At 45.7% G+C, this 26,206-nt stretch overlaps 1 protein-coding gene across 1 annotated transcript in view; it reads left to right on the top strand.

Moving 5' to 3' along the window:
* GALNT17 (polypeptide N-acetylgalactosaminyltransferase 17) overlaps positions 1-26,206 on the top strand; it is a 128,844-nt gene that overhangs the window by 50,380 nt on the left and 52,258 nt on the right. The window contains exons 3-4 of the mRNA XM_035139012.2: positions 13,846-14,012; positions 18,857-19,031. Coding sequence (XP_034994903.1) covers positions 13,846-14,012; positions 18,857-19,031 — 342 coding nt within the window. The remainder of the gene's footprint in view (positions 1-13,845; positions 14,013-18,856; positions 19,032-26,206) is intronic.

Raw genomic sequence — 26,206 nt, 5'->3', positions numbered from 1 at the left:
AACACAGCATTTGAGGCTTTCAGGCAAAACAATGTAGAGCAGGTGGTGCCAGGGTGTTTTTGGCCAGGGATGGAGAAATGGGAAAGCTTGGTCAGGATCTGGGGTTGTAGCGAAACCTGGAGGAAAGGTTTGTATCTTGGCGGTAGAGCTCACTGCATTGCAGGAAGAAGGTCCCAGAGCCAATCCCCGATATCTCCAGGCATTGCTGTGAAAGACTCCCCCCCCCCTTGAAATCCTGGAAAGACCACTGCCGCTCACTGGTGAGCAGCGGTTGGAAGCCGGTGGCCCTCACATCAGCCCTAGTCATAATGGTCAGTGACTTGGAGTCTGAGCACACCTGGATGGTCACATGTTCCCAGCTCGGGCATCAAGAATACATGAGCTAGGTTGGCCAATGGTGCAAGGCAGCTTCCTGGCATCTTCTCACATCACAATTGGTCATTTTTAGTTCTGTTAACCTAACAGCTTGCATGCACTTGGCAGAAGTGAATTTTGGCATGCCTTGAATTTTTCAACTGTGCAGATGTTCTTTTGTAACTGCTCTTCTATCCCTCCCACCCACCTTTGGAACTCTAAATGTTGGGTCTGGCTTCACTTTGAAGAAAGAAAAAAGAAAGCCCTGAACTACTTACAAAAACCGTTTCAAGGCTTTGGGCTGTAAAACCATCTTACTTTTGCTCACGGAAATTAATGGGCATGACTAGCATAGGACCATTAATTTCAGTGGGTTTCCTCTGAGTAGAAATTGGATACAGCCTAACTTCCTTCCTCTTGAAGGAGTGAATGCCTCTCCCAAGATGAATGTTATATTGTACACTTCCCTCACCTGAATGTCATTTAAAGAAAAAAGAAAAAGTACATTTCGCCCTTGTCTGCAAGGTATGCTGTTTAGTTGAGTAAAACTCACATGATTAATCAACTAAGATTTATTTCTTATGCATGATTATATGCCTCTCTCACCACTCAGAAGTACTGTTTCATGTCCTTACCTTCTGATCTGCTTCCAAGGTCTGGCCCCCTTTAACAGATTTCAACAATAAGCCTCTCCCAGAAAGATAGTTGTGTTAGTCTGTTGCATTAAAAAAAGCAAGGTTTCATGGACCAGAATCCACTTTATTAGATGTATGGTGGGAGGGATAAAAAAGAGAGAGAGAAATGTTAGCCATAGGGAAGGGCTATGGGGATGTTGGGTGCAGCGCTGGAGGAAGGGGTGGGTGGTGGGTGCGGTCCGCCCTGGGTGTCAGCACTGAGGGGGGTGACAAAATGCTGGGCGGCACTCACCGTGGGGCCTGCAGTGCATCCAAGCCACGCGTCTCTCCTGGGAGTGACACGGTGGCTTGGGCACACGCAGGCTCCAAGCTGCCAAACGGTCCTCCCGCTGTCTCTCCCCCAGCTGTAGGGTAGCTGAATGGGAGGAGGCAGGCAGACTCCGGAGGCCCCTGGCCCTCATGCCTCTGCTAGGGGGTGGCTATTAACAAATTAGAGTTTGGTTCAGACCAGTGGTGGTTGCCCTGGGTGGAAAATTGTTAGGGGGGCAGGGCGGGAATTTCAACACCTAGTGCTGCTTCAATACAGCTGCACGCTTCGATCGCTGGGCTCTGTTGAAAATGGCTTCTCCATGCGAACCAGGAAGTGACCTCTCCAGACAATGGAACAACTTTTCATTTCTTGTCTCTGCGACTGCTCCTCCTGGAGCTACAATTCTTACATGAAGAGGATTTGGTTGTTAAACCACTCTGAAAATTGTAGCTCTGTGATATTGTTTTAAACGTACAGCGCAAATGGGGGTCTAAGATGGAGGAAAGTTTTGGGGAATGAAAGAGATACACTCCCCGGCTGAAGATACAAACACGCTACCTGCCCACGGCAATTAGACTTGAAAAAAAAGGCTACTATTGGGTATGTGGCCTCACCTCTGCTAGAATTCAGCATAATTGCTGACGGCAGGGAGGAATAAGTGTGGTCAGGGAATGTGTGTTTTTTGCATATGCCTGGCTGTATATGGTACCCACAACAGTTTCTCAGGTTCTGAAATGTGCTTGCTGCCACCCAAAGCCTTTGTGTTCAGTGCCCTCGATATGCTGATGGCACCTAGCTCTGCCACGTTCTCCAGCTTGCCTTATTTACCAGGGGCAGTTCCCTGTGTTCTGGGGACTTGGCAAATCTCTGTCCCTATTTTGTCCTTGTTAGAGAGCCACCCTGTCTCTCGTAACACACGTATATCTAAATGCAGGCAAGCAGACTCTCTGAACAGCACACAGCCTGGTATTTCACCCCCCTGCTGGTGCAGAATTTATATATCAAAAAGTTAACCTATTTTAGGACAGTCATGCTTTTCTCTTTGACAAGAACAAACATGTTGTTGTTTTTTAAATTAGAAAGCAAGCGGTTGCCAAGATAGTGAGTATAGCAAGCAACTTCAATAGCATTAAATGGTGCAGTAGGTGCCTTGGGCAGTGATTGTCAGTACCTGTTCTGATACCCTCACCCCCCCCCCCAATACACACTACTCCCCACAATAGCCAAGCACCCAGAGTGCTTTTTGGCAAAGGAGTCACAAAGCTAAAATAGAGTGGTGGGGCATTTCTAATTTCCCCCGCCCGCACCTGCACTTTCATATCCGTTTCTCCCGCAGGCCGGTTTCAGATAATATGTAGCATGTGTGAACTTAAAGTGGGGAGAGGTTTGCACACAGGTACATATCCTTCCATGCTGACCTTCTCTCCTGACCATCCTTGGAGTTGGGAATCCTAGACAATCCGGGTTCTTGACTGCAGATGGGAATCCACAACAATTGGGGTTCTTGACTGTGTGGCTTGAACACAGTGTCTCCCTGAAGACTCCTTCAAAGAGCAGTGGCAGCGCATAGGGGTTTTGGTTGTGCACCCAAGCAGTTTCAGACCTTTTGTATTGATCTTTTGTCTGAAGAGGACTTGCATGTGCCTATGTGGGACAACTTGCAGGTCGTTCTTTCATTCATGCTCTATCACACACTCTTCTTAATTCTGTATAAAAATGTGCCACAGTATTGCTAGACACGGCTTTTCCTGTTTTCTCCCTCCCTTTCAGAAAGCAAGTTACATGTGTGTGTGTGTGTGTGGGGGTGAGTCTTTTGTAGAAGTTAAAAGCAAATGAGGGGTGGGGAGCCCAAATGCTTAACTCATCTTCGCATCTGATTAAAATATACACAAGTCTAAGGAATTTAGCTCAAATGGGTTTCAAATTGCTCTATTAGCAGGGGAAACTGGCTAAGCCCCCCTCTGGCTTATTTGAAACTGTGTATTAATCTAATCATAGCTCTGGAAGCATGTATAGGCACATAGAAACCACTAGGCAATTTACAAAACCAACAGATTCAAGGAGGCTGGCAGCCTCCCTTCCTGTTTTGTGATCTGCCATTTTCTTGAATAATAATAACAAACAAACAAAAAACCACCTTGCGTTTTTTTCTTTTCAGCAAAAGTAGCTTTGGCCTTTTCTTCAGCTTAAGGAATTTCAGAAGTGCAAAGTAACCTTGGAAGGAAACGTTACTTGATATTAGCCCCAGAATCCATTTGCTTCTGGTGCAATACACCTTGTGTTTCATCACCGTGGATTGGATGATAAATACTGTCAGGAGCTGCGGGGATGAGAATCAAGAAAACCAAGGCACGTTGTAGTGAGCCATGAAGGCTAGAGGTTGAGTAGTGTAATCACGCCACCTCCCTGGGCTTAAAGTTGGCTCACCTCTACAGATCTACAAAATCTTTCCAGTTCAGGTTGAGAATTTACCTGGGCAAGGGTCGTTGTTCCTTACTGAGACATTCAAAATTAAGAGCATAAAATGCCTAATGGACCAGGCCAGTGGCCCATCTAATCTGGCATCCTGTTCTCACAGGGGCAAACGAGATGCCCACAAGCAGGATCAAAGCACAGGAGCCCTTTCCCCTCCTGCAATTTCCAGCAACTATTGTTCAGAAGCATTGCTGTCTCCAACTGAGGAATCCAACACCAAAAGAACCTAGGTCACGTACAGTTCAAGCATGAACCACAAAAAACGCAACCTGCTGAGAAAATTACATACAATGTTTAATTTATCTCCACATAGGGGTAAACAATGTAGTAAATAGTAGTGGCACTCAACCGCTCTGTCATGTAAGTCCAAATAAAGTATTACAACAAATGTTCAAACAGGACCCAATATATGTGGATCCTATGAAGTGTGAAGTCCATAAGTAAATGCAAGCAGAGCAAGGTTTTCCGGAATAAAAACAACCTGTTTTGCCTTTTGGCTTCTTCAGCCGCTTGAGGCCTAAGTGGTGTAAAAAGATGTGAATGAAAATCTATTCTTATACATTCATATAACAAAATGATCTATTCAATATTATAAATGTTGTTGTTGCTGTTGTTGTTTAGTCGTTTAGTCATGTCCGACTCCTCGTGACCCTATGGACCATAGCACGCCAGGCACTCCTGTCTTCCACTGCCTGGTCAAACCCTTTTCGTAGCTTCGAGAACACTGTCCAGCCATCTCATCCTCTGTCGTCCCCTTCTCCTTGTGCCCTCAATCTTTCCCAACATCAGGGTCTTTTCCAGGGAGTCTTCTCTTCTCATGAGGTGGCCAAAGTATTGGAGCCTCAGCTTCACGATCTGTCCTTCCAGTGAGCACTCAGGGCTGATTTCCTTCAGAATGGATAGGTTTGATCTTCTTGCAGTTCATGGGACTCTCAAGAGTCTCCTCCAGCACCATAATTCAAAAAGCATCAATTCTTCGGCGATCAGCCTTCTTTATGGTCCAGCTCTCACTTCCATACATCACTACCGGGAAAACCATAGCTTTAACTATACGGACCTTTGTAGGCAAGGTGATGTCTCTGCTTTTTAAGATGCTGTCTAGGTTTGTCATTGCTTTTCTCCCAATAAGCATGTGTCTTTTAATTTCGTGGCTGCTGTCACCATCAATATTATAAATACATACCAACATAAGATTATAACCAGGAATACCACAAGTATTTCTAAGGTTTTAAATCCCTTCACAATTTGGTAAGGAACATCCTTTCTTCAATGTAACATTTGGTGAGGAACTTCCTTTCTCCAACTGAGTAGACAGAGCATGGACACCAGGGCCAGTGGCCAAATTGTTCTTTGGCTCGACCTTCTGCTTTTGATTATGAGCAATTTCCCCTACATCAATGCATGCTTGTGTATTGTTTACACTCATATGTGCATTTATACACAGATTGTATAATATGGTTGGAGAACTGCATAGCAAAAGCCAGAAATACAGATTTAGAAGCTTCACATGTTGCTTCAGAAATTGTGGATTAAGTAGATTTGCATTTAAATGCAAATGGAATGAAACATCTCCTCATCCCTGCTTTTCCAGGTCCCAGATCAACACCTCCCTGCCAGGCTCTGCTCATTCCTTGAGGAGCAGAAGGCTCAGAAATTAGCACTCCTTCTCTACTCTGACAAGTCCCTCTCAGCGCATGGTTTGTGCTGCCAGACTGACATTGTATCCCTCGCTTTCAGTGGCTAGTGGGTAGGGCTGGGCAATATATTGACATATTGACCAAAACCAGTTTAAAGTCCTTACCAGTGCCGAGGGCCTTCTGGCAGATCCCTCGCTGTCTGAAGCCAAGTTGCAGGGAACCAGGCAGAGAGCCTTCTCGGTAGTGGCACCCGCCCTGTGGAACAACCTCCCACCAGATGTCAAAGAGAAAAACAACTACCAGACTTTTAGAGGACGTCTGAAGGCAGCCCTGTTTAGGGAAGCTTTTAATGTTTAAGAAATTATTGTATTTAATACTTCTGTTGGAAGCCGCCCAGAGTGGCTGGGGAAACCCAGCCCGATGGATGGGGTATAAATTATAATAATTATTATTAATAATAATTACCATGAAATCGGTTTCAAAATTTTTGACCAGGCAATATATGATGGTGGTGGTGTGGTGGTGGTGTGTGTGTGTGTTTGTGTGCTATCACAGTGTGGGAAAAACCGTGAAGCCAGCCAGAGCTTCTCTCGATTCCTGCAGTTCCTGTTATCTCTGCCGGCTTAGCCCTCCCCTGGCTCCTTCAGGGGGCAGCGAATCACAAGAGCAGGCCCCTGCAAAAATCACAATGTGGGAAGAACCGTGAAGCCAGCCCAGTGCCTCTACGTAGCTCCATCCTTATTTCAGACATTGTGCTATATTGGTATATTGCCATCTTTAGCTGGTGATATATCACAATGTTGAAACCCAGATATCGCCAGTGGTACATCAGAGGGGTGCTGTTTCTGTAGATAATGGGCACCAGAGATTTTATTTGGGGATCTTGGGCTCAGGAACTGCTGAGCTGCTGGCCTTGGCCTGCGTTAGTCCTGTGTTGACCTCTGGTGGTGATGGATCTGGCTGCTCCTTCCTCCTTGGATCCTGGGCTCCTGTTCTTGATTGGGATCCTGCTAGCTGCCACTTGAAGGGCAATTTATGGCTTTGCTCAGATGCAGCTCCAAGTTGCTTTCCTATGGTTAGTGGAAAGGGGTGTGTGTGTGTGTGTGTGTGTGTGTGTTACGAACAAAATGTGGTAATCGGGGGTAAAAATTAGCAGTTGAAAAAAATGGGGGTGGAATTAATCATGTTGGTTATATGTGCTTTGTTGTTGTTTAGTCGTTTAGTATGTTCGACTCTTCGTGACCCCATGGACCATAGCACGCCAGGCACTCCTTTCTTCCACTGCCTCCCGCAGTTTGGTCAAACTCATGTTCGTGGCTTCGAGAACACTGTCCAACCATCTCATCCTCTGTCGTCCCCTTCTCCTAGTACCCTCAATCTTTCCCAACATCAGGGTCTTTTCCAGGGAGTCTTCTCTTCCCATGAGGTGGCCAAAGTATTCTCGGTCCACATACTGTATGTGCTTTATTAAGCACTTAAATGACAGGCAATAACAATGATAGCATGTTCAGAATTTATTATATAAGAATAGATTTCACTCAGCTTCCATACTTAACACAAGCAGCACAAACACCTTCTGTTTTGAGTGAACCTCCTCTTCTTCACCATTCTTTTCATTGCATGCCCTTAAAGCACTCCCTTTTGTGTGCAGACTCATAAATGTGTGCAGACTCATAAATGAATTTTGGCTGTGTAGTAGATTACTGACTCCTCTCCTAAGGAGAAGCCACCATTTACAAGGAGGAAAGCGTATGTTGTGTGTGTTCAACTTTTTCTCCTTTTTCCTTTTTGCAGGGGGTGTCTGATGGAGAAATTGGACAGTTGGAAAATATGCTTAAACTCCCCCTCCCCCGCATGATTGGGTGCAAATAAATACCTATCCCCTGCACACTTTGTTGTGTTGTCTTGCCCCTTCTGGCGTTGGAGGCAAGAATATAGCTTTATGAGTTTGATTACTCAGATTCAACAAGAATGCAGAATTTTGGAAGCAATAGACTCTCTCACTGCTGATTCTCTCCCACTCCTTCCTGCCAATACAATACTTCTTTGTTTGGGTATCTTCCTTTGAACTTTGGCATAGAGTTTTCTTAATGGATCTGAAGGTTGATTGTGAATTCTTCCCGCGTGTGGGAGGTAACAATGAGAGCGTGTTAAGGTATGAATAGAAAACATGGTACTGCAAACCCCACGCTGCAAAAGAAAATTTTAAAAAAGGAATGTGCTATAAAAGAAGAGTTTCAACCAAGCAAAAAAATCTAACCTGTCCCCTTGACAACATACCAAATAGTTTTCCATACAAAAGGAGAGAGAAAGAGAAAGTTCTTGATTCCTTCCATTCTTTTTCCATGAATCTCCCACCCCATATTTAGGGCTCAATGGTTATATCATTTAAGTAATCCTTTAGCAAAATATTGCACTCATGGCCAGAGTACTCATTTTCTCCTCCCAGGTTTGCATCCCCTCTTCTCACATCAACTTGGCATTTACTGGCCACCGAGCATGCTCAGTCCTCATTAGACTCTCACCTCCCTAAAATATTTTTAATACTGCAAACTCTAGGGTTACCCTGAACCTTCTGGTCCATAAGAACATGATAACAGTCTTCGTAGATCAGGTCAAAGCTCTGTCTACTACAACACAAGAAGAGTCAAGAGTTCCTACCTCTTGTGTGTGGTGTTGAGCATGCACTGGGATGTTAGTGGCGGGGCTTGCCAATTTCCACCCACCCACCCATGTTGGGGCTTCATGCATTTGCCCTGAATGCATGAATTGGCCTGAAGAGAGCCTACAAAATATGTGCAGATACCTGTAGGCCAGGCATCCCCAAACTTCGGCCCTCCAGATGTTTTGGACTACAATTCCCATCTTCCCTGACCACTGGTCCTCTTAGCTATGGATCATGGGAGTTGTAGGCCAAAACATCTGGAGGGCCACAGTTTGGGGATGCCTGCTGTAGGCAGCTTAGACTGAGAGTCAAAATGGCACAGGGAAAACCCCGCCCTGAATGGGAAAGTCTTTTCTTCCTACTCAGGGGGAGCCAATATTTGCACTTCCCTGAATTTTACGATGCAGTTCTCCAACCAGCTGATCTGCACACACAAAATAATGTATTCGGTGTGCAAAAAAGTGTGTACCTTGATGAGAATAGAATGAAAAAAGCGTAAGGAAAGTTATTTGCAAAAATATGTATGTTAGTCCAAACTGTGTACAAAAATGGGTATGTTTAGAAAAAAATCCCTGCTAGAATGCTGATGAATTTTCATGAGGAGTGTTTTTGGGCAGGGAGGGAATTGTAAGTTGCTGCGAAACTGGAGCACTGAATTTAAGATTGAGAAAAGGAGGAGCCGAGAGTATCTGAAACGGCCAGATTCATCTGTCCTTACATGTAACGTAACTCTGGCGCTGCTTCTGTTGCTGCCAACTCTGTCAAAGGATTTCATCATCAAGTCTTTGGGGAGAGGAGCGTCTTTGTTCAGAGGAAAGATTTCTTACCTGGTGCTTCATAAATTACACATAAACTGACTTCCTATGGATGTCTTCCTTTTGAAAGGTGGCAGGCGTAAAGGAACGAGCAAAGCACAAAGGAAAATAAGCATCTAAATCAAAGCATGTCGTTCAGCTTAGGGAAGCTGGGAAAGGGACGTCTCATAAATATAACTCTGAAGTTTCTCTCTCTTAACGTCTTCTCAGACGCTCCACGTAATTATGCACAGCTCAGTTAATTTTCTGGTTGATCTCGGTGTTTGTGTGGAAGGAAATTAATCAAGCATCCTTCAACTCGGCTGCTTTAATCGAAGCAATAACTAACACTCTGGGTATGAATGGATATTTGAAAGAGGGTTGTTTTCATCTGAGAATCAAAAGCAACCCGGCAAATAGCTCTTTATTATGAAGAGTAAGTGGTGGTGGACAAAAGCTGTATTGCATTTCTGGGTGATTTGAGGTTATTTTGGGCTTGCCTCTCCACCGCTAACACCTTGTGGCAATTGGTGGTGCGCATTGTTGTTTTTATTTACTAGAAATCTTTCCAATTTACAAATGCCTTGCTTCATAAACGGGAGACCTTTGCTATCCAACATATGCTTTGGCAGAGCTGTGGCCAGAGGTGCCAAGCTGTGCCCAAGAATGACCAGCCCATTGCGTGCCGAGGTACCAAGACATCCCCCCAATAACTCACACCTCACACAATATTTTAAGCTTAAGGTTTTTGGCATTGATTTGGCCACAACTTTATTTAAATACAACTGAATGTGAGTGGTTGCTTAGGCATTGGTTCTTGCTGTCTGTCCCCCCCCCCCCCGGACAGATCTGACTCCCTCTAGCCTAGTAGGGGAGCCAGTAGGTAAGCACCCTCTGGGAGAGATTGGGGCAGGGGCCCAAGCCCTTGACCTCATCCCTCAGATGCTCCCCGAGGCTCATGCGCGGCCCTGGCCCCTAACAGGGATAAATGGACTAACATGTAGAGCCCCAGGATTCCTTTAAGGGAATACCCCTAAAGGCAGCAGCAACCATGAGGAGCAGGCCCAACCAAATCCGTACCCCTCAACCATCCAATATGAACCAATGCCTAACCGCCAACCTTACAAGCGTAGTAGGCAAAAACCACCTGGCACCAGCCAGTCAGCCAAGTGGCAAAATTCCTACCAGGCCCCTGATCCAAAACAGGCGACCCCATGACAGGCGCAGCAAGGTCAATGCAAAGACACCTAAAATTAGAGAAGGGCGGGCGGGAGATTCGTTGCGAGCAGCAAAAGTGGAACTGAAGCTGCTCTCCAGGCATATATAGGGTAAGGCTGTCAATCAATCACTCGCTACAAGCCAATTTCCCCAGCAACAGCACACCCACCAATCACACATGTGGCCATCCAAACTGACCCACCTCTCCCACCCCTGGGATGCCTTGTTAACCCTTCCGCAACCCATGCTCTCCTTTATGGGAGAACCTGCTTTGTGCACTGTGCGCATGTGATGTCATGCACATGACATCACATCGTTGGGAGGAGGCTGAGTGTGGAGCCCAGTGCGGTGAGTCTTCAGTGGCTAGTGGCTCCTCCTTTCATGCGCTCAGGAGGAGCTGGCCACTGAAGCCACACTGTGCTTGGCTCTGCTTTCAGCCTCCTTCCGTCTCAGTTCACAAGACAGAAAGAGAGCATGCACTCTTTCCCAAGGGATCTGGGTAAAAATCAGAGCCAGTAAAGTGAATCTGCGCCTTGGAGACCACCAAGATGAAAGAGGAAGTGGGAAAGAGCGTTTATTCTTCTAAGTTCCTCCTTCAGCTCTCTGTACTTTTCCAGAGAGAGAAAGGAAGCTATCCTCTACATCTCATGAGCAAGGGGAAGGTGAGTGGGGGGCTCAGTGGATTCGTGGGGAAGACCTCAAAGGGGCCATTGCACCCCCTGTTATAGAAGCACCCCCATGCTGATTGGAATGGGTTCTCCAGATCTGCATGTGAAGATTTAATCCACATTACACCAGGCTTTCAATGTTCTGGTGCTCTGATGTCATTAAGCCAACTATATAGGAAGCATCCCTGACCACTTGAATATGGGAATTTTCTGCCACACCAATTTGCTTGCAAACGAGGGTGGTAGTACGCCTCTCTGTTAAAATGGCAAACACTTAAAAGAATTCTTAACGTGAGCTCTGAAGCTATTCCAGGCAAAACACTCTCGTCCTTCTGTCTCCTTTATTCTAATACGGTACCAGAAATCTCTGTGGGATGCAAAGTGGAGGCATTAAGGAAATTTATTAACTTGCTAAAACTGAGCTGCCTTTGCTGCTGCTAGTAGCTAGGCCTGCTCCATGAAAGTTTGGCATAGTTCAGGCGACTTTCCATCAATATAACAGTATTCAAAGGAGGCTCCAATTTAGGCATGCTGTTTATCTCTATAACCAGGAAGGCCATTTGCCTGCTTAGGTCTTTAATCCCACAAGTCATAAGAGGCACATAGAACTGTTGGGGAGAATCCCCAGAGGTGCTTTGCTTCAGAAAGCCACAGCAACGCTTGCCGTAATTCAAAAGCCAAATGTTGAAATATGTTTATGGGCACCTAGTTTAGTGCATAAGTGGAAAAAGTGGAGGTGCCTGAGAGATGCATTGCTGCAATGGTGTTACATATGATAAAACCTACCAGGTACCCCCCTCAACGTTCTCCTTAGTCCCCATTTTTGCCATTAGAGGTTAATAGTTACACCCTAGTGGGTATCGTAGAGTTGGAAGGGACACCAAGGGTCATCTAATCCAACCCCCTGCAATGCAGGAATCTCAGCTACAGCATCCATGGGCGTAGGCAGGGGGGCAGGAGGGGGCAATTGCCCCCCCCTAGAAGCAGGGCCGCTGGCCAGCCTGCCCCGCTGCCCGCCCGGTGCCGTCTCTCTTCTCCCTGGCTGGCTGTGGGGCGGGCGGAGGGAAAGCCAGGCAACCGCTTTGCGCGGCTCTGGGGCTTTCCCTCCACACGCCCCGGCGATCGCAGAGGGGGAGGAGGGGATCGGAGCAGCCCGATTTCGGGCTGATCCTGGCGCCCCCTCGCCTCTGCTGTTTGAGGAGGGGGAGGAGGGAGTCGGAGCAGCCCGAAATCGGGCTACTCCGATCCCCTCCTCCCCCTCTGCGATCGCCGGGGCGGGTGGAGGGAAAGCTGGCAAGGGAGAAGGGAGCTTTCCTTGCCCCGCTGTGGCCAGCCTGCCCCGCTGCCCGCCCGGTGCCGTCTCTCTTCTCCCTGGCTGGCTGTGGGGCGGGCGGAGGGAAAGCCAGGCAACCGCTTTGCGCGGCTCTGGGGCTTTCCCTCCACACGCCCCGGCGATCGCAGAGGGGGAGGAGGGGATCGGAGCAGCCCGATTTCGGGCTGATCCTGGCGCCCCCTCGCCTCTGCTGTTTGAGGAGGGGGAGGAGGGAGTCGGAGCAGCCCGAAATCGGGCTACTCCGATCCCCTCCTCCCCCTCTGCGATCGCCGGGGCGGGTGGAGGGAAAGCTGGCAAGGGAGAAGGGAGCTTTCCTTGCCCCGCTGTGGCCCCCCCGCCCCTTGGCCCCACCCCTTGCCCCCCAAATTTTCATCCTGGCTACGCCCCTGACAGCATCCATGACAGGTGGCCATCCATCCTCTGCTTAAAAACCTCCACGGAAGGAGAGCCCACCACCTCCCGAGGGAGTCTGTTCCACTGTCAAACAGCTCTTACCCGTCATGTAGGATTCTACATCTATACAGTTTGCAGCATGAAGTATCTACGCATTCCATCTGCTGCTACTTAACAGGGTCCGTTCCTGTTCCGTGGTATCTATCTGTGAGTTGCTAGAGTTGCCCTACTTCAGAGTTCGGTCAAAGTTAAATCACAGGGTGAGAAGTGAACTCATTGAACTGCTTTTAAATGTCATGCTAAACCAGGCATCCCCAAACTTTGGCCCTCCAGATGTTTTGGACTACAATTCCCATCTCCCCCGACCACTGGTCCTGTTAGCTAGGGATCATGGGAGTTGTAGGCCAAAACATCTGGAGGGCCGCAGTTTGAGGATGCCTGTGCTAAACCATAGTTTAGTGGTAGGAGAATGAGCAGCATTGAAGCTCATGTACTCTCCTTTCATCCACTGCAGCCCTGAGGAGATGGAAGGTTTCTGCTTCTCTTTTATGCTTGATGTACTTTAGCATGTTATAGGAACTTAAATGATGGTTCATTATCCCTATGGTTAGTGGAAACAAGCCAGCTTCGTCAACAGCGTTGTCTCTCCCCAAGTCTTCTACATCTGGTTCATCTCCCAGACATCTTCCACCAGCAAGCCCTGCTTGACTGGTGGACCTGATCCTGTAACCATGCAGGAGGGAAGCCCAGGAGGTCATTCCCAGGATGCTTGAGGAATTAGATTTCAGCAATGATTTCAGACAGGAACTGACTTGATTTGTATCTCTCAGACTAATGTGCAGATTCAAATCCAGTTTCTCCTCCGGCTTTTGCCCTTCCCAAATGTTCTGATGCAGTTTCCCTGCTCAAATGTGTAATTTGCAAGAAAATAGGTTTGGAAAATATGTATTTAAATGCAAATTTCTATGTAGATTAAAAAACCAACAACAGATTAGCTCAAAATTGGAACAGACTTGTGGGGGGGGGGACACAGGCAAAAGTGACATGGAAACAAATTGGCCGATCTGTTCACCCCTGGTTCAATGCAATAACAGTTCTTGTGGATGTTCTGCTTCTGGTGGTTGTAGAAAGTATTCTAAGGGTTGATCTACACACAGGGGAAAAAACGCTATAAATAAGTAAGAAATGAAATTGTTATAACAACATAAAAAAAGGTTGTGGATAATCACCTAGATATTTTTTTGCTCCCCAGCGCCATCTGGCGTTGCATGTTTATAACGCATTCAGAACGCTGTTTTTTGACTAGTGTAGCTGAGTCCTAAGTCTTTGGCTAACTTTGCTTCGCTCCTTCTCTGCCTTACAGGTGTAAAGAGCTGAAATACCCCAAGGATCTCCCGCAGATTTCTATTATTTTTATCTTCGTGAACGAGGCCTTGTCGGTCATCCTGCGTTCAGTGCACAGTGCGGTGAATCACACACCTGCTCACCTGCTGAAGGAGATAATTCTCGTAGATGACAACAGTGACGAAGGTGAGTGAGCTAATACCTTTGGAGGACAACACATGCAGGCCATTCTCAAATTAGTCACCCTTTGCCCTAATGGACCAGCCTCCACTGGATGCTCACTTGGACTCCAGAGCATAGCTGCCAAGTCTCCCGTATTGCCCGGGAAACCCCCGTTTTTCCAGCCGTTCCCAGCTGGAAAAACAGATTTTTTTGTTTTTCCCCCAGTTTACTTGCCGGTCTGGGGAGGCTCCTTCTGTGCATGTCTGGAGTCTCTGGACATGCGCAGAAGCGATTTCTGGTGCGGCGGCCATTTTGGAACTGGGCGGAGCATGCTCAGAAGCGACGTCCGATGCTGCTCTGCCCACTTCCAAAATGGCCGCAGCGCGACTTCCGGTCTGCCAATCCCTTATTTTTCCGGCAGGAACTTGGCAGGTATGCTCCAGAGCTACCTGCAAGTTACGCAACTGTCCGCTGCCTTTCATAGCATCCTGGCACTCCCTTGTGTTCAAACCACACTTCTTTATTTTGCCCCCTTATCTCCTTGCCTCATGAATCATACACGCTTGGCCATCCAGAAATCCACTAGGAAGCACCAGGTGTTGAGGGAAGGGGCATCCTTCCTAGCAGTAGCTCATTTTGGGACGAGAAGGGTAAATTTGATATATACTTCCTTATGTATATATCTGCCCTCCTCCCCATGCCTGGTGCCACAGATGCTATCAATAAAATGTAGACTATCTGTGGATCATTCAGTTGCATGGGAAATTCTAGATAGGGCATCTTGTGTTAAGGCATTTGAACTGAAAACCCTCAGCCGAACTTGTTCAGCTTGAAAGGGTGACTTTGGTGGGTTGGGTGTGGGAATTTCATACCCAGCAGTGGTGGCTGGGGTCCATTGGGAGGCAGGGAGTTCAAACAGTGCATGGAACCAGAGTGACGGACAAATAGAGCCAACCAAGGCCCCATCTGCACTATACATTTAAAGCAGTCTCACACCACTTTAAACAGTCCTAGCTTCTATGCTGAAATGGCGAAAATGGCCGGAAGAGTCAGAAATCATGAAGACCAAAATTTTAATAAGGAACGGGGAGAATTTATATCTTAAAGACCACTGTCAACAGCTAAAATCGTTAGTAGGATTGGAATATCACTTGTAGTTTAAGGTTGAATTATGGACGTAATGGAAGAGGTAAAGGATTTGGATCATCATAAAAGATGTGGGAGGAACTGATTAATAATAGGACCCACAAAGGGGAGGGTGGAAGCCCAGGAGATTCCTTGGAATCCTGTTTCTGTGATTTATATTTGATATATCTCTGTAAAATTTTAATTTGAAAAACCAAATAAATACATTTTCAAAAAATTTAAGAAAGCAGTCCGAGCTTTCCCCAAAGATTCCTGGGAACTGTAGTTTGGGCTCTCTATTGTTCGTTTACATTACATTCATCAGCCTCTTAATGAGTGTAACCTCAATAGATGCAATGTAGCACCAATTCTCTGAGTAAAGCCAGGCAAATATATATCGTCTCATTGTTGAAAGCTTTAAACAGTTGTGGCTCCCCCCCTCCAAAAAAAAAAAGGATCATGGGAACTATAGTTTAAGGGTGCTGAGATTTGTTAGGAGACCCTTATTCCCGTCACAGAGCTACAGTTTCTAGACCCTTATTCCCATCACAGAGCTACAGTTTCTAGACAATCTATCCATCTACATGTGGAATCTCAGAATTGTAACTCTGTGAGGGGAATAGGGTGCCACCTAACAACTTTCAGCCCCTTCACTAACTACAGTTCCCATAATTCAGTGTTTCTCAACCAGTGTGCCTCCAGATGTTTTGGGACTACAATTCCCATCATTCCTGACCACTGGTCTTGCTAGCTAGGGATGATGGGAGTTGTAGTCCCAAAACATCTGGAGACACACTGGTTGAGAAACACTGCCATAATTCTTTGGGAGGGGGAGCCATGATGGTGTGAAGTGGTTTAATGATGCTTAAATGTATAGCACAGATGGAGCCAGGCTGTCAGGGGACACTCCAGTCTTTCAGACTGTTCTTTCCCATTCCTACCTGGAGGTGCCAGGAATTCAACCCACTGCGCTGCAAACTCCCACTTATCTTGCTTGCATTCTACTTTCAGCTGCCTCCTGTTCCTTCATGAACAACTTAAACCTTGTTTTTTTGCAGCTTCAGTGGTGCTGAGCCTGCGCCATAAGCCTGCACTTTGAAATATTAATGGCATTGCCTTATGTCAAAACAATGCTATGAAGAAACCCAACACCAGCCTTATGGGACTTAGAGACAATTTATAATCTCTGCCTCTTTGAATTTTCTCAGAAGGGAAGTGACTTCCGTTTAGAGGAGCAGAGTGGGAATCTGCCACGCAGCTGCTTTGACGTCCCCCTTTTGTTCCTGCATCTTCACTTTGGCATAAAAGGCAGAGCAATAAACGGGGGGCAATGGCTGTGTGGCGTGGGGGGGGGGGACTGTGTCCTGCAAATACAGCTTTATTTGCACACACAAGAAGTCTGCGCATTCAAAGTGCAAGCCATGAACCCATTTCATTTGACGCCATCTCAGCCTGAGCCCATGAGGTTTCACTCTGCTGTTTACCACTCCTTTTATTTCTTATTCCTACATTCTCTTGAAGTAGCAGGCTGCTTTGCCACTTATCTCCAAAGCATGTTGACCTTGCAAATGTCTTTACCAGCAGTAGACTCTGAGAAAGAGAAACTGGAATAATTCCTGAAGTTCTGCAGTGAGATTCCTGCCCCACACCAGTATTTGTAGAAGAAAGTGGGGTATGCAGGAGCTAAAGAGCCAATTTCCCACCCATATGAACCATTTCATATATATTTTTATAATAATTTTTATTAGTTTTACAAAAATAGAACAAAACAGACAAATCAAATTCATCCACCTTTTCCCGCCCTCCCCCCACAGCCCCCCCTGCCACGAGAGAGCCCTATGCAGAGAGAACAGTCGAAGGTGGTCTATTTTGTGGCTGGGTTTATCCCCTCCCCCCTCCTCTCCCTCTGAGCCCACCTCTGCCACCAGTGGGCCCTAGGGTGATGAGAGAGGGCAGAGAAGGATGTCCACCCAGCCCTCCATCCATACATGTCCTTAAAAAAGAAAAAGAAAAAAGAAAAAAGAGAAAAAGAAAAGATATAGAAAAAAGAAAAAGAAAAATGAAAAAAATCTCATATAACATAGCCGTCATGGCTAATAGCATCCGTGAATTTGACTAATCTTCATGAAGCCATCCAAATTGGTGGTCATCGCTTGCTTCTTGTGGGAGTGGATTCCATAGTTTAATTGTTCTGTCTGCAATCTCCTAACATTTAGCTTCACTGAATGCCTCTTGAGTTGCAGTGGGAGAGGGGTGTCTTGCCCAAGGCAAGGGTTTGTTTGTTTTTTAAAATGAGATTCAGAAGCATTGCAAAATACACAAGTGAGTGAGAAGATTAAAAATTTTATTCTCAAACAGCAAGCAATGTATACATACCAAGCAAGCACTCCCACCTGCCACTTGGAAGCCCTCAAGAAGCGGCGAAGCGACTCCCCCAGGTAGCCTCAGTTTGCATGGCTGATCAGTCCATGCACGAGCTTCAAAGAAACTATGCCCAAACCATCTGATTTTATAGATAGCCTGTGTGGCTTGCCAGACGTGCAGATCATCCATTAGCCACCCCCACCCAATGCCTCACTTTCTCAAAACAATGTCCAACATCAAAGAAGGTACCCGGCATTATCCTCCACCACTGATTAAGGAAGCTGGGGTTTCACCTCCTCCCTACGTTCTCAGGATATTGAAGACTGTTCTCAAACCATCAAAAACCTTAACAAGAGCGAGGGAGGGAGAAGGAACAGAGGCAGGAAGGGTAACCATGTCAGATCACTAACTCCTTGATACATTTTTGTCTTCCGGGTGCATTTCCCATACAGAGGGAATCAAACTTTTCCCTATTTGCTTTCTCCATGCTACTTTTACAGCCTTGGTAGCAACTGGCTTCCTACATGGGCGAGTTTCTAAATCAGGCATCCCCATCCTCCAGATGTTTTGGCCTACAACTCCCATGATCCCTAGCTAACAGGACCAGTGGTTGGGGATGATGGGAATTGTAGTCCAAAGCATCTGGAGGGCCAAAGTTTGGGGATGCCTGTTCTAAATCACCTCCCTCATTTCACCTCTGAAGATCTAAGGCTTCCCTCTCGCTGTGTGTGCCTCCCTCTCTCTCTTACAGTTTTAGTTAAAAAATGAAAATGGGGAATTGGATTTCCCCAATGTTGAGCATCAAATACAAACTATTTTCTATGCTGCTCTTCCTAATGGAAATGGTGAGTGTTTAGGGCTGGAGCAGAAGAATGCTTAAAATATATTTCCCAGCCTTAACTGCAGCGAAGTACTTTGTGTGAGGAACAAAAATAACTTTTAAGTGCACCGAACGAAAAAAACTCTTTTGATTTAGTGCTTCTCTCAAATTAGCCCCGTCTTATCTAATTATTGAATGAAAATCATGCCTCAGTCAATTTGCCATCTTCAACTGCAATGAAGTAGTTTGCTGTGGTGCAGCAGTGATTTATAATTGAATTAAGCCTCAGTTTGCATGTTCCCTTGGTTTTTGTAGTGACACTTCAGTGCTTTTAACAGCTTCACATCAGACAGAAATTAGATGGGTGGGGTTTTCCCCTATGTATATTATTTGATGTGGAGTGCTGAACCTGTTGAATAGTAGCCTGCCATGGCTGGTTTGGGGAATGTCAAAGAGAGACTGGGCAGATGAAAAGTGTAGGAGAACATCTCAGCTTCTGCTTTGACTCCCAAAGTCTCTGCGTCACTCCAGTTCTTTGGGTTTCTCTTTCTCATTCTAGAGGAGTTGAAGGCTCCCCTGGAAGAGTATGTCAACAAGCGATACCCTGGCCTGGTGAAGGTGGTCCGCAATCAGAAAAGGGAAGGCCTCATCCGAGCTCGCATCGAAGGCTGGAAGGTCGCCTTGGGCCAGATCACTGGCTTCTTCGACGCACACGTGGAGTTCACAGCAGGCTGGTACGTGAAGCGCTTAAGGCTCCAGGGCTAACTCATTAGCAGAACAATGTGTTGGTCATCCTGCAAAGGGAGGTGGCTTTCAGGATAGTGTGACCACTGCAGTCTCTCTAGCCGTCACACTGCAGGGGGTGCCAGAACAATACTGCCCAGTGTACCTGAAGGAGCTTCTCCACCCCCATTGTTCACTGAGGTCCAGCTCCGAGGGCCTTCTGGCGGTTCCCTCACTGTGAGAAGCGAAGTCACAGGGAACCAGGCAGAGGGCCTTCTTGGTAGTGGCACCCGCTCTGTGGAACGCCCTCCCACCAGATGTCAAGGAAATAAACAACCATCTGACTTTTAGAAGACATCTGAAGACAGCCCTGTTTAGGGAAGTTTTTTAATGTTTGATATTTTATCGCATTATTATTATTATTATTATTATTATTATTATTATTATTATTATTCTGTTGGGACCTGCCCAGAGTGGCTGGGGAAACCCAGCCAGATGGGCGGGTTTTAAATAAACTATTATTATTATTATTATTATTAGCAGGATGGGGCGCCAAATTTAGCATCACACAGGCCGCTGCTGAAATTTGAGAGCCACTGTTTGGCAACCAGGATGTCTGTTTCCATTTAAGGCTGCATTTGTAAATGCATTTGAATAATATATGTATTTGGGCAAGCAATTCTCCCTAATACAATACATTTTATATATATATATATATATATATATATATATATATATATATATATTCACTCATACATGAATTTTTGGGTGCATTTCTGTATAATATGTACATTTGTTGTTGTTGTTGGAGAACCGTATCACAGAATTCAGAGAAGTGAAAATTAGGTTGGCTTGTATGAAGATGTAAAAATAAGAACACATTCTCCCTCCATCTCTACCCCTCATTGCCTCAAATTCAGCCTCATGATCTCACACCAGGAACATGCTGGATGGGGTTCACCTAATGTACCCCACCTGTGAGAGCCCTTTGCAAGGACCTCTGCTTAAGCAACTGGGCTTTCCGTCCATTTTCTTTCAGTGCACCCCATGTACCCTAAGATTGGCTTGGGGTGCGTGGGAGAACCTCCAGAACCCGGGGAAGGGGGGCAGAGAGGGAAGATAATACCACCTGTCAAGCTGCAATGTTTGCATGGATGGAACATTTGTGGTAGTGGAACAATGGATCCTGCCCTTTAAGTCAGTAATAGTTACATTAGCCTAAGTCTCCCACACTAAGAATAAGTGGGAGGCAGCAAAAAGCCATTTAAAATGCTTCTCCTGGGGCTTCTCCAGACATCAATGTGCCTTCATGATCATTTGTGCTCGTGATGGCATTGGGATAGTTATGCAAGGCCATGCTTTCAACGCTGTTTGTATCTGCTAAAGTTTTGGAGAAGACATTTGGCTTAATTTCTAATGGAGCTCCCGTTGCTCGGTCCCAGCCCTGCCCACCTAGCGGTTTGAAAGCATGTCAAAGTGCATGTAGATAAATAGGTACCAGTCTGGCAGGAAGGGAAACAGTGTTTCCGTGTGCTGTTCTGGTTTCACCAGAAGCGGCTTAGTCATGCTGGCCACATAACCCGTAAAAACTGTCTGCGGACAAACGCTGGCTCCCTCAGCCAGTAAAGAGAGATGAGTGCCGCAACCCCAGAGTCGTTTGTGACTGGACTTAACTGTCAGGGGTCCTTTACCTTTACCTTTTACCTGTCACATTCTGCTGCAATCCTGCCAATTTTCATAACGCAGATCATAGAATCATAGAGTTGGAAGAGACCACAAGGGCCATCCAGTCCAACCCCCTGCCAAGCAGGAAACACCATCAAAGCATTCTTGATGTTCCAGGTGTTGTTGTTTTTCCGTCCCACTATTGTTGTGCTATAGTACAAGAGTGCCCTGCCAGAGAGTGATAAGGTAGTATTATCATTCAGGAATCCCCACAAAAGAACGAGCCACAGTGGCTATGTTCTGCCTCCACTGCCAGAGGTACTATGTACATCCCAGATGGCTCAGATGGTTAGCACGTGGTGCTCATAATGCCAAGGTTGCAGGTTCGATCCCCATTTAGGACAGCTGGTCAGGGATGATGGGAGTTGTAGTCCCTAAACATCTGGAGGGCCGAGTTTGCCTATGCCTAGACTACATGGTCCTCAGGGTCCCTTCCAACTCTACAATTCTATGATTCTATGACGCAGTGAGGACTTTTGAATACCAGTTTCTGGGAATCACAGAGGGGGAGAATTCTCGTACCCTCAGGCCCCACTTGCAGTCTTCTGGTGGACATTTGCTTGGCCCCTGTGAGAATAGGGTGCTGGGTTAGTTGGGGCATTGGCCTGATTCAACAGGGCTCTACTTAAATAAATGTTCAATATGCAGCCTTGCACATGTTCAATATGCAGCCTTGCATATGCACACCGCGCCAAACCCGGAAGTGACCCGGAAACATCACAAAAAGGGGTGGAACGGGGTATTTGCAGGCTTTTCTCAGAGGTGTTTCAAATAGATAAGACTTCACAGATGCGTGTGGTGCCCTGGAACGTAACCCCCACGTAAAGGGGTGTGTGTAAGTGCGTGCGTGCGTGCACATTGCCTATACTTATGGATTGTCACCAGCTAAGTTCTACTCAGAGTAAAGCCATTAAAAGTAATGAGTCTAAGTTAGTGGCACCTATTCACTTGAATGGGTCTAGCAGTGGATAAAACTCTTTTAAGTTCTTAATAAGGAGAAATGCACAATATAATAATTTAATAATAATTTATTATTTCTACCCCCCCCCCCATCTTATGGGAGGGTATTTCACAGAGCGGGGGCGCTACTGTATAGACAGTCTAGGATAAATTCACTACCAATTTGTGTCAATGACATGTTGCAAAATGCTTCCGCAACACACACACACACACACACACACCCCAGCCTAGAGGGGCACTTGCGGAGATTGTTTGCTTCTGGAGTGTCAAGGCTATATGAAAGGGCTTTGTGCTGAAAGGGAAGTGCTGCCTCTCTCTCTCTCTCCCCCCCCCCTTCCTCTTCCTATGTTTTTACAACAAAACAGGTTATGTTTCTTTTTTAAAAAGAAAAAAAAGAAAATACCATCTCCCTTGTTCTTCTTGAAAAATGTGTGACACGTGAGCCTATAATGCATGTTTCATTGTGTGCCTTGAAAAAGAATGCAGAAAGCACCCAGGAGTAAAATAGTGGCATATCTACACAACAAGCAAGGTGGAGGAGAGACAGATTTTGAGTGGAGTCACCAGAGCCTCCCTTTGAACAATAAAGCTGAAGGATGTATTCAGAAGGCTTATTTTCAATGCTTGCACCTGTACGCCGAGCTAAGCTAAATGCTATTATTGCTCGTCACTTGCTCTTCAGAACTGGGTTTTTTACTCGGGAAGAGCAAGGAGGACACTATAATTGACTGAGCTCCTATGTTTTGAAAGGGCTTCTTTGATGTATGGAGCATTGAATTTCCCCTTGTGTTTTACTACACAGAGAGCAGGACTTTGCTTTGGATTATGTTGCTGTTTTTATTATTATTCATTTCATTTCGATACTGCTTTATATTTTTAAGTTGGGGGGGGGAATCTAAAAGCTGTTTACAACCTACATCAAATAAAACAATCCAAAATAGAACATCACAGAAGGAAGTCAAATATAAAACGTGCATTTAGAACAGCATAATTAGCAAGGGAATAAATAGCTCAGTTGGTTAGAACATGGTGCGGACAGCTCCACGGTTGCAGGTTCGATCCCTGTAAGGGATTCTAAATTCCAATGTAAGAGGTTTGGACTGGAGGTGCTTTCTAACTCTATGATTCTGTGTGATGAAATGTCACCATAAGCATAGAACATATCTGCTGCTGTTGTTGCTGATCCTGAAAATGGTGGTTCATGGCGGGCAGCATGGAAGCTCAACCTCGATGCCCTGGGTCTGCAGCCTCACCTTTCGTAGATGGAATCAGTCAGGTGGGAAAAGGCTTGCAAGGCAAGGAGCAGGTCTTCTGAGTCTCACAGCCAAGATGGTTATGGGGGTGGAGAATATGAGTCTAAATGGGGGAATCCATTGTTTTATTCAAAGCCATAAGATATAGAAGGGACCTCCAAAGATCATTGACCCCTTCAAAATCCCAATGTATGTGTGCAAGGTAGATGTTCAGAACCAAATGGAAGCTATGAAGGTGTCCCCAAATTTAAACACACACCTTCTACCAAAATTTTTAAAAAATTCAGTAGCACCTTAAAGACCAACTAAGCCTTTATTTTGGTATGAGCTTTCGTGTGCATGCACACTTCTCCAGATACACTTGAAACAGAAGAGTCAGACCCTTATATATATATATATACAGAGGGTGGTAGGGGTGGGTAGGAATGGGTGATGGGCTGATAGGAGTGGTAAACCTGTTGATGGCTGTCAACAGGTTTACCACTCCTATCAGCCCATCACCCATTCCCACCCACCCTCTGTATATATATAAGGGTCTGACTCTTCTGTTTCAAGTGTATCTGAAGAAGTGTGCATGCACACGAAAGCTCATACCAAAATAAAAACTTAGTTGGTCTTTAAGGTGCTACTGAAGGATTTTTTATTATTATTTTGCTTCGACTCAGACCAACACGGCTACCTACCTGTAACCTTCTACCAAGATTTTGAAGTTGGGGTCGGGGTAGAATTATAGAATCATATGCATACTACTTTAATAGTCAATACTTCTCACAAAGAATTCTGGGAACTGTAGTTTAAGGGAGGAAGGGGGCTATTGATTTGTTCTTATTATGCATTTTGTGTTTTTTATCTTGTAGTTTTATGTTGTGAACCGCCCTGAGGTATACAAATGAAGGAGCGTCTCTACCCCCATCCATAGCTGCCAAGTTTTCCCTTTTCTCGCGAGGAAGCCTATTCAGCATAAGGGAAAATCCCTTTAAAAAAGGGATAACTTGGCAGCTATGCCCCCATCATTCTGCCCGGACACTGAGGTCCAGTGCTGAGGGCCTTCTGACGGTTCCTTCGTTGCGAGAAGCCAAGTTACAGGGAACCAGGCAGAGGGCCTTCTCGGTAGTGGTGCCCCCTCTATGGAACGCCCTCCCATCAGATGTCAAACAGAAAAACAGCTACCAGATTTTTAGAAGACATCTGAAGGCAGCCCTGTTTAGGGAGGTTTTTAATCTTTAATAGATTATTTTATTCTTCTGTTGGAAGCCGCCCAGAGTGGCTGGGGAAACCCAGCCAGATGGGCAGAGTATAAATAATAAATTACTACTACTACTACTACTACTACTACTACTACTGGGTACTACAACAATGGTTCCCAAGTTATTAGAAGACTCTGTTCCCCTTACCGAGCTACAATTCCTAGAATGGTTTGCAATCAATCCCTTTCCCCAGGGAACTCTGGAAAGTGTAGCTCTGTGAGGCAAATTGGGGTCTCCACATAACTTTCAACTAACCTAACAACTCTCAGCACCCTTAACAAACTATAGCTCCCCGATTCTGTAACTGTTAATGTGGTATAATAGTCCTTTAAAAATGTAATGCAAATGTGGCCTTCCTTAAGTTACCCCCACCCCCAGTGTTCACAGTCGCAATAAGAATTGGCTTAAACAAAAGCATTATTGTTGTTGTTATTATTATTATTATTATTATTATTATTATTATTATTATTATCCTGAGAGCACCATCATAAATGCTTTGTGAAAGCAGCGGGTGATGCTGCTGAAGGGCTTAGCATTTTAGCTACCTACATTTCATGTTATCTCAAGGTGACTCAAGTACACGGTCTCTCATCTTCACAAAAGCAGAGGAAAGCTTTGGGGCACGTTGACTACAGGGGGCTGTTAAGGGCAGGATGTATAAATCAAATCAGGCAAATGAACACCAAATACGGATTTAGGCTGTAATTCTGTACTCTCTTAATGGGGGGGGCTGTCCCACTGAACTCAATGGGGCTTGCTTCTGAGTAGACATAGCAAGTGTAAATACCTTCCCTGAAGCAGTCTGTGTAAAACCCCTGAACACACACAAAAATAAGCCTTGCAGCCATATACCTATGGTTGTGCAGGTTGTCGGAATTTTGATGCATCTCATTACAATTCAAATGCAAATATCATGCATAGATGATTCTATTTATATCCTGTCAGAATCTATTGCCGTACTAGATTTGGAATTTTGTTTTACTCACCGGTCCAAAGTTCTTATGTCATTCAGCGATGAGTGTGACATTCCTAGGGGTCTGTCTGGGGGAAACCCCACGGCACGGCTGCAGTAATCCGCAAGCACCTACCTTTTTGCCCTCGTCGATGTGGGCAGGTAGGCCTTCAGAAGCGAAGGAGCAGCTGTCACTTCTCATCTGTGTGACGTTTTTATGCTGTTTGTTACAGCTTTATCAACCTGACCCATCAAGGGTTAACTCAGACTCCCTGTCGACTGACTGGACATTCCATGAGGGGAGGAGAATGGTTGAATGTTTAAAGAGAAGGGACAGCCATTTGGTCAGTTGAGAGGGTACTGGGGGCGCAGGAGTGTGAGGGTGGTTGTAAAGAAGATCTAGGAGAGTAGGTTTAGGTTAGGTAGTCATTAGGTTATCTAGTACAGTGTTTCTCAACCAGTGTGCCTCCAGATGTTTTGGGACTACAACTCCCATCATTCCTGACCACTGGTCTTGCTAGCTGTTGTAGTCCCAAAACATCTGGAGGCACACTGGTTGAGAAACACTGATCTAGTATATGAGTAACAAGGTTATTACCATTGAAACTAAGCTTGTACAACAGGAATACCTTAAAGCAACCATTACGTTCTTGAGAAATAAAATTTCCAGTGTTAAAGTGCCAATCAGAAAATCGTCTGTGTTATTTTCCAGCCAAGGTACATGAAACTCATTCATGAGGACACCCATTAAAAAGACAACATTTCCTTCAAGAGTGGAACTGTTAGTTTGTATCTTTGGGGTGCACCAAGGGGGCGAGCCAGGCAGACAGACCCAGGGTGTCATAAAGTTACCTCAGGGAAGGGGCAAGCTTTGACAGGAAGGGATTCTTAGAGGCAGAACTCCCTATACTGTGGGCACAAGGGATAGTCTCAGATACAGCCCTGAACTTTAATAGGTACCTGGCCCCGGTTGTGCTGGAAGAGGACTCTCTTTTGTATAGAAGAAGAAGAAAAAGAATAAAACCCTCGAGTGCATGAGGGAATACAGA

The sequence above is a fragment of the Zootoca vivipara genome, chromosome 15 (genome assembly GCF_963506605.1).
Source record: "Zootoca vivipara chromosome 15, rZooViv1.1, whole genome shotgun sequence".
Classification (NCBI taxonomy): domain Eukaryota; kingdom Metazoa; phylum Chordata; class Lepidosauria; order Squamata; family Lacertidae; genus Zootoca; species Zootoca vivipara.
This window is presented reverse-complemented; position numbering and strand designations above follow the sequence as displayed.